Source organism: Narcine bancroftii, chromosome 10 (genome assembly GCF_036971445.1).
Source record: "Narcine bancroftii isolate sNarBan1 chromosome 10, sNarBan1.hap1, whole genome shotgun sequence".
Lineage (NCBI taxonomy): Eukaryota > Metazoa > Chordata > Chondrichthyes > Torpediniformes > Narcinidae > Narcine > Narcine bancroftii.
This window is the reverse complement of record NC_091478.1, coordinates 85,738,742-85,751,727: the sequence shown is the minus strand read 5'-3', so window position 1 is coordinate 85,751,727 and position 12,986 is coordinate 85,738,742. Positions and strand designations below refer to the sequence as shown.

Below are 12,986 nucleotides of genomic sequence, written 5' to 3'. Positions count from 1 at the left end.
GGCAAAGAATTCTACAGATGAACTTCCTTCTCACATCTCCATCCTAAATCTACTCCCCCACATCTAGAGGCTATGTCCCCTAGTTCTCGACTCATCTATCAGTGGAAGCAACTTTATCTTTATATATATAATTTTTTTGCTTCTGTAAAATCCCCTCTCATTCTTCTGAATTGCAAAGAGTATAACCCCAGGAAACCCAGTATCTCCTCATATGCTAACCCCCTCATCTCCAGATTCAACTTGGTGAAAATTCACTGCATCAATTCCAAAACCAGTCTTTTTTGTTCTCATGCAAGGAGTCCAGAACCACTCCAGGTGCATCCTCAATGGCAGCTCCCTGCTCTTAAATTCAATCCCTCTAACAGTGAAGGCCAACATCACATTGGCCTTCTTGATCACCTGTCACACCTGAAAACCAATCTTTTGGGATTCATGCACAAGCACTCCAAATTCTTTCTATATATCAGCATGCTGCAATCTTCCACTCTTTAAATAATAATCTGATCTTCTATTTTTCCTTCCAAAGTGGATGACTACACATCTAACAACATTGGACTCCACCTGTCAGACTCTTGTCTTCTCATTTAACCTATCTATAGCTCTCTGAAGACCCTCTGCATCACCTGCATAATTTGCTTTTCCACTCAATTTAGTGTCATTGGTAAGCTGAGATGGGTCCTCTTCCAAATCGTTAATGTACATTGTAAACAGTTGTGGGCCTAGCATAGTCCCCTGAGGCACTCTGCCATGACTGATTGCCAATCAGAAAAACACCCATTTATTCCAACTCCCTGCCTTCTATTCATTATCCAATCCTCGATCAATGACAATATCTGAACCCCAACTCCATGCAACCTTATCTTATGAACATCTTATATGCTGCCTCTTATTGAACTTCTTCTGATATTCAATTATACAACATCCACTCGTTTCCCTGTATCCACTGTAATTGTTATATCCTCAAAGAGCTCAAGTAATTTTGTCAAATGTAACCTTCCCTTCCTGAATCAATGCTGTGTCTGCCTGATGGAAAAAAAATCTTTCCAGACTCAATAATGAAGGGTCTTGACTTGAAATGGTGACAGACCATTTCGACCCATGGATGCTGCGTGACCCGCTGAGTTACTTCAGCAGCTCATTATTTTCCTCCACACCCACTCTAATATTCAGCACAGATACCAGAAATCTGCAGATGGTTTGCAGTGACAGAAGTAATGCTTTATAGAATTCTAGAATGACCCCCCTCACTATTGTATTCAGTGCCTTGGCCAATGAAAGGCCAGAACTCTTTGCCTTGGCCCGAGATGGAGGTGAGGGCAGAGATCCCACAAAGACTTTCTAGGTGAAGGTCATCCAACCTAATCTACTACATTCGGTGTACTTGGTGTGAGAGCAAATGTAGACTGAGTGACCACGTTGCTTAACACCTTTGCTCTGTCTATGGATCCAAGCTAGAACTCCCAGTTCCCAAGCTGACTGTCTGTGCACAGCCTCATCCACTGACAGGGTGAGGCTAAACATGAACTTGACAAACAACACATCATATTCCTCCTGGACAGCCTTAAACCCAATGGCACCCCCACCAATACCTGGTTCCACTGTTTCTACCTCTTTTTGACCTATTCCTGATTTTACTTTTCTCTTTCATCCTTCCTGCCTCTCCCAATGATCTCTCCCCTCGATGTCTTGCCACCTCTCCCATCTTTTGTCTAATAACATCACCACGGTTTGCGCAGCAGTTAGCGCAATGCTGTTATAGCGCCAGTGATCAGGACAGGGGTTCAAATCCCGCGCTGCCTGTAAGGAGTTTGTACATTCGCCCATATCTGTGTGGGGTTTCCCCAGGGGTTTCCTCCCACTCTTCAAAATGTATCTTCAAATGGGTGATTTTGGGTGGCACGGACTTGTGGGCCGAAATGGTCTGTTACGGTCTAAATTTAAATTTTTAAAAATTAAAAAATCTCTCATCTCTTAGCCCCTCCCCAATTATTCCTCCCTGCTCATACAGTTGTCATCAGAAACATTAGACGATAAAGGGTCCCAACTCACAATATATTTACTATTCCTCCCCATGGATGCTGCCTGACCACTGAGTCTTTCCAGCTTCTCATTCCTTACTCATGATTCCAGCATCTGCAGCTTTTGTGTTTCTCTTTTGTCCCAAAGATATGTCCCATATCAAGTTCCCTTTTGAATCTCATAATTAAGGTTTCCGCTACCTGCTTATACTACATTCCAGATCACAGCAACTCACTGAGCCACTTGTCAAAGAAAATATATTTTTTCTTTATTTAATCTGTCAGAACAATTTCAATAAATCTTGCTTTATGGCAAACAAACCAAATTTTGGCAGAATATTGAAATAACTGCAGATCAAATATCCCTTGAAATGATGTGGTAACAAAACAGACCTGGCACAAAAAATAGCAGGAATGCCAACTAAACATTCCCATCTTCATTTGATTTGAGAAATGCAAGTCCATAAGACTTAGGAACAGAATCAAGCCATTTTGCCAACCGGCTTTTGTATTTTTCCTCTTGACCCCATTCTCCTGCCTTCTCTCAGTAACTTTTGATACCCTCACTGATCAAGAACCTATCAACCTCTGGTTTAAATATACCCAATGACTTGGTCTCCACAACCATCTATGGCAATGAATTCTACACATTCACCACCCTCTGGCTGAAGAAATTTCTCTTCATTTCTGTTCTAAGGAAGAGCAACAAAAGGACTATGAAGCGATGAGATGTGTTTTGATCCAAAACATTGTGTGAAGGCTAGAAAGGAATCTTTTTCTTCAATTTGTTCATCTTCTGGGTTAAAGGATTTGCTGCTCAGGTGGACCACCTCTATCAATTGCTGTTGGATTTCTGATGAAAGTACTCTTACTCCACTATTGGGTGGGAAGTTCCAGCACTGAGAAACGATGATGACAAGGATGGTGTGCAACTTGGTGGGGAGATCTGTTGTCGTCACTCATTTTGTGGTGCGGATGTGCAATTGGTGAGTAACTGCTGAGGGTGGGAGAGATGAACATTTAGGGAGTTCGAAGAAGTACAGGTCAAGCAAAGGGATTTGCTCTAGGCTGTTTCTACATGTTGACAGAGCTACATTCAACCAGGCAAATGGAAAGTATCCCATACAATCCTGATATAAATGGTGGTCTGGATTGTCAAGTCAACAACTTGCTACAGGATGCATCGTCTCTGATCTGCTCGTGCAGCCATAATATTTAGGTGGCTGGTTCAATTTAGTTTCTTATCAATGGTGACCTCAGCACCTGGCAACCCAATGTGGAATGTAAAGTGTAATTGTTAAGAGTCTGTCTTGTATGACTGGCATTATTTGGTACATTTACCATGAATGAAGCTTGTCATTTTTCAGACTATATTGTTTCGATCCTTCTTCATTCAGGCCCGGCTTGCTTAATTTTTAAGGAGTTGCAAATAGAATTAACCTCTGTGCAATTATCAGCAAACATCTCCTTTTCTGACCTTACCATGGAAGGAAAATCACAGATGAAGCAGCTGAAGGTAATTTTGGTCCATCATACTGCCTTGAGGAAGCCCTTATAGTGATGTCCTGAAGGTAGGAAGACCAACCCCCAACAATCACAACCACCTGACTTTGTCCAAGGTATGATTTTTTTTTCTTTGCTCAATAATTTTACTCAGCCCAATGTCTAGGGCAGTCACTCTGAGAAAAGCAATGGTGCCTGTGGGTGTGTACGATAAACAACTATTAGTTGAAAATATATTGGAACAAATCTATGAGCAAATTGAGAAAGATACTAGCACAATTGAGTCATAATAGGGTCTTTAGTTATTGTCATGCAAAAGGAGGGTAGGGAAAGATTGAGAGCAATCCCTGGAAATTGTACCAGAGTACAGGCACTCTATACGTCTTTTGTTTTTTTTTTACCTTGCATCATAACCAATCTAATCATTTAATCATTCAGGTCTTTTCCTGCCTTTTCATTTTGTCTTCTCAACTCCCTTGCAACACTTCTTATCACACCCTACACCTCCTCCTCTTCAGTTCTATACTTTTTCATTCCTGCTGCATCTGTAGTTTGCTGAAGCCGATAAAAGATCAATGTTTCTCTCTCCTCTGATACTGCCTGTCCCACAGCATACATTCAGTATTTGCTGTTTGATTTCAGACTTTCAGCTTCCACAGTATTTTGCTTTTTATCTACCCTCCCTCCTTTTGGATTTCCTTATTGAAGTCCTGTTTGTCTCCCCGTTTCAACTGCGATTTTGATTCTCTGATCTTTACCTTTCCCTACCAAATATTTTAAATCCTACTCCTCAGCATTATTACCTATCTCAATGGAGGATAAGAAGCTCCAACTTTCTTAAAGCAAAACCACAAATAGATCACTTCAGAACCATAGGAAAAAGTCTTTTTGCACCTCAAGCTTGCCCTGTCAATCAATTATATCACCACTAATTTGTACCTGAATTTCATTTGCTTACATTGACTTCATAATTTAAAATTGCCCCTTGCAAAAAAAACCCATCAACTCAGTCATGAAACCACCAATTATCTCAGTATTCACAACTGCTTGGGGGAAAAAAAAATTCAGTGAACATGTGCTTCCTGATTTCCTTCTGCATGGGTTTATTTTTGAAATTGCACACTGTTTTTGAACAAGCCAGAGGAAGTAGTTTCTCTGAATCTTACTTTGTGAATCCACAAAATTTAAAACATCTTAATCAGGTCATCCTCAATCTTCTATAGTCACCCCTCAATCTTCTATACTCAAGAGAATAGAAACTTGTTATCAATTCCCAAAACTCACTGCAGTAGACCAAATGAGATCTCACCACAGCTCTGAGCAAATGAAGTATAACTTCTTCCCTTTTTTACTTATGTCCCCATAGGATAAAAGGCCAACATTCCATTGGCCTTTTTGATTGCTTTTTGGATCTGTGCATTAGCTTCAAAACATTTGTGCATTTAAATAACAAAAATAAAAATTATGGTTCCATATTTTTTGATAGTTCTGTAGAAAATGTCACAACAATGAAACTGAAAGTTAGTGATTGATCTTTGTTAAAAAAAAAATAACCTACAACAGCACTGCCAGGAGTGAATATAACAAATAGTAAAAAATGCAAAAGAATTTACTGAAAATTTATTACTGACAGTTCTCCAAGTATTCTCAGATTCAAATTAAACTTCTTGAACCTCCACATTTAAAAATAAAAATCTCCTTTGCAAAAGTGAAAAAAGTTAAAATAAATTCTGTTATGTGCACCTTACCTGTAAAACAAACTGGGCATTTAAAAGTACCTCCCATTCCTTCAAAACTGTGTTCAATCAGGTGACATAGCAGCTTTGCTGGCGAGTCAAACATCTGGTTACACAGTTTGCATTCATGATTGATTCCTTCCTCTGTAAAGTTCAAATAATATAACTATTAGTTAAAAGAAATATAAAGCAGGAGGGGAGTTGTCAATGTGTAGACAGCCCACAATAAAACCCAATCCTGGCAACATCTGAACTAAGTTTGGTCAATGACAATTTAAAAAATCTTTCATTGTATTTCAGTTTAGTTCCACAACCTGGACCTATTAAATATGTGTGTTTTTTCCCCATGAACTAGTTATGTTCTCAATAGTCAGCATTTATGTCAGCCCACAGTTAAAATGCATCATGCACCTGCAAGCAATGTGAAGGTTTAAAAAGCAGTAACACACTGAAAATATAAATCATCATGTTTCAGGGCTTAAAACCACAAATGTATTCTGCCTTTTACAGAATTCATAGGTTTGGAATATTTTTGGCAGTTGAAGATGAGCATTTGGAGCCGACAGATTTATCACATGCTATCAGATTTGATGACAGAAGATTAAGACCCAGCTGATTCTTGGTAACTGCCTGTCACCAAATCAGGATTAGTTGCACTGACCGCAGGTGCTTTTGATTGGACAAACTAACCCCTTTCCTACTGTGCTTTTAGAAGCAGTGAGATAAAGGTTAAATGTATCAATGTTACAACACATTGATAATTTTATTTTTTAACTGTTATGGCATATCATAACGGTGTCAGTAAATTAACATATTACATTTCAATTGGGCTGTTGGAATTTTGATCCAATCAAGCTCTTTCTGAGACCTACACTCCAATGGCCATGAAATAACAATTCAAATGGACATTTATAATTAAAGGAAATATTTTACCTTTTTCTTTCTCTCTCTCTCTCTCTCTCTCTCTCTCTGTCTTCCTTCTCTAACATTGTTCAACCCATTGGTCTGGTTGAACATGAACTTGAGGCTTAGTTTGGCCTGACCTAACGACAGTCATTCTGGATGTAACCCAGCCGCAGTTTTTGTGGTTTTTTTTCCCCCCATACCTAATGCAGCTAGTCCACTAGTCTGGCGCAGTATGTGCGGATGGGTCATCCTAAATTGCGTGGCCCACCAGACTAGGCTAAGAGAAGAATGGAAATTGCAGCCGAATCTGCCCTGTCCTAGCCTCATCTTGACACATGTGTTTGGCACATGTCAGGTTGGGCAGGATGGCCAAGTTTTGATTATTAGTCTACATGTGTGCTATGAACCTACATGTTAACTTATTAGGATTCCAACCTGATTAATTGCAGTTTTAATTAAGTTTTGGTGAAAGTGGAGAATACATGGAGCTCTGTCTGGGTTGCTACAAGTAACCTAAGGGGTGAGATAAGATGTGCTGAAACACTTATGTTTGAGGTGTGCTAGCTCTGGAATGGGATCAACATCATTCAGCAAAGACAGTTGCAACTCCTTGCAAGTACAACACTGAGCTTTTTAGCACACAATGTAAAATGTGGATGAGGTAGCAGAGGGGAGAGAAGCAATAACATTAAATGGATTTCTGGGCTGGATTCCCAGCAGTGGGTAAACCTTTTGCCAGAGGGATCCTATAAAAATTGTTCAATGGGTTGGCCAACAGTAGCACTCCTCAGAATGATGTGGCCCAACTTCTGGCTAATAATGTTGTCCTGTGCACACCTGACACAGAAATCATGTCATTGGCACATGGGTTGATTACAACCAGAAGTGTCCAACTCCATTTTGCTGGGGTATCATGATTCCACGTGGAAATGGGGGCAATTGCATTTCCAGATGCATCACAATGCAACACCAGTGGTAAATCCTTCCAGGCCAAAGGTTTTTAAATGTAACAATTTAATGTCACAATTTGTGCTTCAAGTTCAGGAACTTATTGGGATGATTTTAAAATCTGAAACCCAGGTTCAAATCCAGCACTGTCTTTTCAATTCTAACATCTGGAATTCAAGCCCATGTCAATCAGTTCAAGACATCCACAGCTTGAAATTATTAAGTTAGATTTAGCATTCTCTCAATACACAGAACAAAATCTGATTGCTACATTCAAATATAACTAGCTAAAATGTAAGTGTGTCCTTAAATGCACTACATTTTTAAATGATATTTTTCTTAATATAAAATTACACACACAACCCCTCTAAACTATTTGTATATTCATGAAGCACAATTTCTTTAGCTCAATGAATTTCTGCATGAGCAATGCAATAATGCAGAAAATAAATATTAGTGTTTTTCATTGTTAATTGAACATTCAAAGTGTACTTAAGGGAGTTAGTGTTGTTAGCACAGAATTAAAACTTTAAAAGCTTATTTTTTCTCACCCTGAGGAACCAAGCATAGCATTAGACGTTTTGTGTATAAAGTTGCAATTGGGAGCCCAAATTCTTTGAGAATACAAATTATAAAATAATATTATTTATTGTGCATCTAAACATTAAATGGAGTGGAATAAATAGTCTGCTGACTTCTCACTCAAGGCAGTTATGATCTACTACTGCACTCCTTAGAAACTGTCACCACAGATGAATGCACCAGTATAAATATTGTCTAGAATCCCCTAAGGGATCAATGTCTGCTACAGTTCATGTTGTTTACATTTCAAAGCTGCTATAGCCCCTATGAACAATAATCATCGATTAATTGATTAAAAAGACAATTGAGCCCTTCTTTTCAACATTTTAACAAATGCAAATGAGTTTTAAACATGATCAGTCTGTTCACAAGAAGCATACCTGGCTAAAAGTCATAAATTACTGTGCAGTTAAAAAAAATCTAAGCAAATACGAGTTCACAGCAGGGAACTAATAATGCGCCTCCAGCTGTTCCAGTTAACCTGCAAATGTGGCCATCTGCACCTCAGGAGAGAAAGAAAAAGAAAGATAGTGCCAGGGAGAAAGAGAAGGAAATGCCGCCAGCACAGGCAGAGCATGCACCCAGAGCAGCAGGGGTGACCTTGCTACTTGTGACCAGGCAGACACATACTCTGTTAACAAAGAAACTAATGGTATAGTTAGTGTATGCTAACAGCTTTCTAATAGCCATACTTTTGTGATTTTTGTAGTTTTAATGAGAAAGTTTCTTTTTAATATTCATGTTCTCATTCCCCATTTATTGATCTGTTGTAACACACAAATCACAAAGCAATAAATACACTAAGGTGATTCTCAAGTCCCTCTAAACCACTTAAATTAAAAACAGACTGGCTGCAGTACCTTTGTATGAGTATAATTAACAGCATATATCCACTAGCTCACTTTCACCTATGCACTTCTCTATTTTGCCATGCTGAAATTTTAACTATCAAGCAAAAGCAAAAATCTGTTATCTGTGGAATTCAGATCATTCACACACCACGACTGCACCACCAGATCCATCCAAGTCACATTGATTTCAGCTAGGAGTAGTTATTGTGAATTTTATGTCAACATTTAATGAACAACATTTGAATTTGAGCCAAAGATTGATTGCTTTGACAACATCACATTCTTGCATTTTTAAGACTTACAACAGGCATTCCACCTTTGTTGATCCATATTTACTGATTTTATTTTTATTTGTAATATTTTCCAGAAGTCTTTCCTTGCCTCCAATTTAACAATTTCCTTCTCTTTAAAAAAATATTTTGATCCTCCTTCAGATAAACAAAGTGGGCATATAAATAAAGGAAACACAACAGGTCCTGCACAACAAATACGAATAAAATGTGTATTATTACAAGCTCCCATTTCATTTAGTGTGAGTTTCACTTTAAGGGCTAGTACAGGCTGCAACCATTCACAGTTTTGGAGACACTGGGTGGCATCAGCGAGTATAGGCTGTAGCCAAATACACTACTTTAGAGAGGAGAAAGGACACTAGGTGCTTTTTCCAGGGACACAGGTGGTGAGGAAGCCCTGTGTGTGGAACACTGAAGGACAGCACTGTATGACCAATGGCCATACCAATGAACACTGAGCAGGAAAGACTCTGCGATAATGCACAATTCGGCTGATTCTCCCTGTCGGGGAAATTATTGAACCCCCACTGTGACGAAAGAAAAGGTCAGTTTTATTGACCTGTACCTGCGTTTGGAAGCTTTGTGGAAGTTATGCTTCTCATTTCCCTTACACAAGGAAAAGGGAGTTGTGACAACTGTTCATACGAGAGGATATTTCTCTGGAAGAAAGTTGACAAGAATTCATGAGATTTCTGCAGTCCGGTTCGTGATTCCTTTTGTGCATCAGTTTAAAAGTCTGTGCATCGACAATAGATTTGTAAGACTGGACTTTGGAACGACTTTCCAGAATTGTGAGCAAGTTGTAATGGTTTGGGTATCACACACACACACACACACACACACACACACACACACACACACACACACACACACACACACACACACACACCCACCCACCCACCCACCCACCACACACATTTGCACATAGTTGGTTTTGATTTGACTAATGTGTTATATTATTAGTAGTTACTAATAAATAGAATGTTTTGAAAAAGAAAATATAACACTGCTTTGGTGAATTTCCATTGCTGCTGGTCTATGACATAACAACATAAACAAGGAAAAGAGAGAAACAGAAGGATGGTGAAAATAGCAAAAGAAATGGTCAAATAAAATGATTTTTTTATATTGAAGTGCCCCAAGATGTCACTACATAGTGTGATTTATGAATGACTGTACGGGTATGGGTATTGTGATGCATGGACATGGGAAATTGTAAGATAATGTTGGCCCTTTATATATACTTTGTAACATTATTTCTGATTTAATTTAAGCAAAAACAACCTGTTTTAATGTCGCTCGGGAAATACACGAAAGGTTGCATACATCCTCAGACATGGGTGGTTCAGCATGAAAAATTCCAAAAGTTAGAATATAGTTTCTGTAGAGGACATCGAAAGAATCAAAGGCTTGTTGATTCAAACCAAGGCTTTTATTAACTAGAAGACTGGAGCGTATCACATGTCGGTCGACCAGTCCAGAATGATCTGGTCTGGCTAGGAGCTCTCAGCCAATCACAGTCATCCTACACTACCATCTATACATATACACATTGGTGATAGAATCTGTGCTATCAAAGTTTCAACACAATAATTTGGTGAAGAATTCATCAGCACTTGCCATCCATTGCACACTTAATCTTTAAAATATTGTGTGTTGATTTGGTGAAAGTACCAGCTGATTTTCTAGCAAGAAGGGAAATCGGCCAACTCAAACTTGAATGAATAGGAGAAGCAACTGTGTATCTCCTTAATCATATTGTGGAAGTGTAATGTTAATGATGAAAAAAAAGTGCAAATTAGTTGGAAAAACTCAATGCAAAATCTAACGGAGGAGGAAATAAAAAGGAATGGATTCATCTGAGATAGGAAAATATGATATAAAGAGAGTTTTTTAAAAATCCAATAATTGAAGCTTTAATATTTGAGACACTACATTTATAAAAGATTCCGTGGCAATGTTCAACTGGCTGTAAATTATAATGATCACACTGATGAAAACATATTTACATTGATCTTATTAATGTTTAACTTTCAATGGCAAGTATACTTGGTAATAACTACTCAAATAAAACACAACTTAATATACCTCAATGAAAAACTATTAAAATATTATAATTGCTGAAACAGAGAATTAAACAATAATGCCACTTTTTAAAGGTACTGGTGATTAGACCATCTTTTAACTTTCAGCAATCCTGTTCAACAATTTTAATATTAAATCAATTAAACTTTGATCCATTTTTTCAGTAATTGATTTGTGTAAAAACCCAACAACGAGTGAAAAGAGGAAACCATCTGAATAGAATCAAAGTATAGCACAAAAATGGCTCCCTTTGCGCCACCTTGTCCAGACTAACTGTAGGCCATTTCATGTCAGGCTTCCACCTGGAGGCCAGGTACAAGAGTGGTAACTTTCAGACAGCAGCCCTAAAAGGCTGCTCCAGCATCCCATTCATATCCAGAGGGGCCTTGTAGCGCCCTCCGGAGCTGATGGAGGTGAGACGACTGGTGCCATAGCGCCACCCATCATAAAAACCCAGCAAAGCAAAGGCCATCTTCTCTACCCATAATCCCCCACGCAGCTGGAACCGCTCTGTGGTTCCCTGAACAGTTCCAGCCGCATGGGGGAATTATGGGTAGGGAAGACGGCCATTGCTCTGCCGCGTTTTGAGCCGCAGAACGCAGTCCCGGAGGCTGAATCTGCCCAGTGTGGCTGTCTCACTCCACACCGGCTGCCCCTGCTGGCTCCTGCTGCTCCGCCAGCCCCCGCTGTCTCACCAGCCCCCACCGACAGCTCCCGCTGCCCCACTGGCTCCTGTTGCCCCAACAGGTCCTGCTCGACGCCCCTGCCTTGGAGGGAGAGGGGTGAGTGGGGAGATGGGTCGCAGGCTTATGACATCATCAGCCTGCCCCAACCAGCCTCTTGCAGTGGCTGTACATTCAGGTCAGGCGGCAAAGCACAATGCTCCGCCGATTATCCTTCCCCAAGACGGATTGGAACCGGCGCCTTAGAGCCCGCCATGGCACATTCAGAGAGGTAGGTCTTTAGCCGTAAGGGTGCTCCGCCCTTTCAGACTGGTGTTTTCCCTGCTTGAAAGTGCCTTGTGATACAGACCTAAACTAATCCCATAATTTACCTGCATTAGATCTTAATGTTTTTTTTCCACACCTTTTCTATCCAAGTACCAATCTAGATTTCTTTCAAACATTGTTATTGTATCTATCTCGATCACCATCTCTGGCAGCTTGTGACAGATATTTAACGCTTTACCTGAAAATCTTAATTTCAAAAATTTAACCTCTCAAATTTCCTGTGAAAATCCTAACCTTCAGAGTGGTCAACTACTGTCCTTTTATAAATTACTGATACGAATACTAAGAGTAGCTGTTCAACCATTTTCAAATCTGAGCATACTTTAGAAGTCTAAGAACAGCTAATAAATTCTCCAACCAAGATTTGAGAGATTACTGTTTAATACATTACATGCATATACCGTACATTATTTCAAATGAAATGAAAACATTTTACAGTGATCTTTGGGCAAATTGAATGATGTGCATTCTCAAGTAGACTGAGCCATCTCTATGAATGTTATTGAGTTAATATGATTTTCTTAACATGCATGGTAGATTTCATTGCATACTAACAAAAACAATCCTCAGCCAATAACAGAAAACTTGTGATAAATACACTGAACAAGTTATGCATTATATTGCAATACACAATTCTTGGCTTCTTCAGCAACACTCCCTCCCTGAACATGAGTATATACTACTACTTACACAACACCTGCTCACAGCTGTTCATGACAAGTTTAAGCCATTAGATCTCATCCATAGCTCAATGGTACCAAACATGCCTCTGTGTCAGAATGTTGAATTACTGGTAAATGTACCAGCCATGAAGACAGAGTATTTGAAGTACCTTTTCATTGGCTGTGTGCACACACATTTAAATGACCTCCAAAAGCACTGTGGTCCACATTTGCCCAGAAATAAGCCACAGCTGGTAACTCCAAGTATTTGGTCTGGATTTTGTACTCTCCCTAGTGGCAGAGCACAAGCCACTTGCAATGCTTTGTGGTGTGATTAGCACAAATGACTAGATGTGAATTTCTTGCAATGGTCTTTCAATGAGGAACTTAGA

General features: G+C 39.4%; 1 protein-coding gene across 12 annotated transcripts in view; it reads right to left on the bottom strand.

Moving 5' to 3' along the window:
* znf423 (zinc finger protein 423) overlaps positions 1 to 12,986 on the bottom strand; it is a 403,631-nt gene that overhangs the window by 44,493 nt on the left and 346,152 nt on the right. For 11 of the 12 annotated variants that reach the window (XM_069901631.1, XM_069901632.1, XM_069901628.1 and 8 more), the window contains one exon: positions 5,270 to 5,401. The exons of the other annotated variant lie outside the window; for it this stretch is intronic. In XM_069901631.1, the coding sequence (XP_069757732.1) occupies positions 5,270 to 5,401 (132 nt within the window). The remainder of the gene's footprint in view (positions 1 to 5,269; positions 5,402 to 12,986) is intronic. 12 annotated transcript variants of the gene reach the window in all.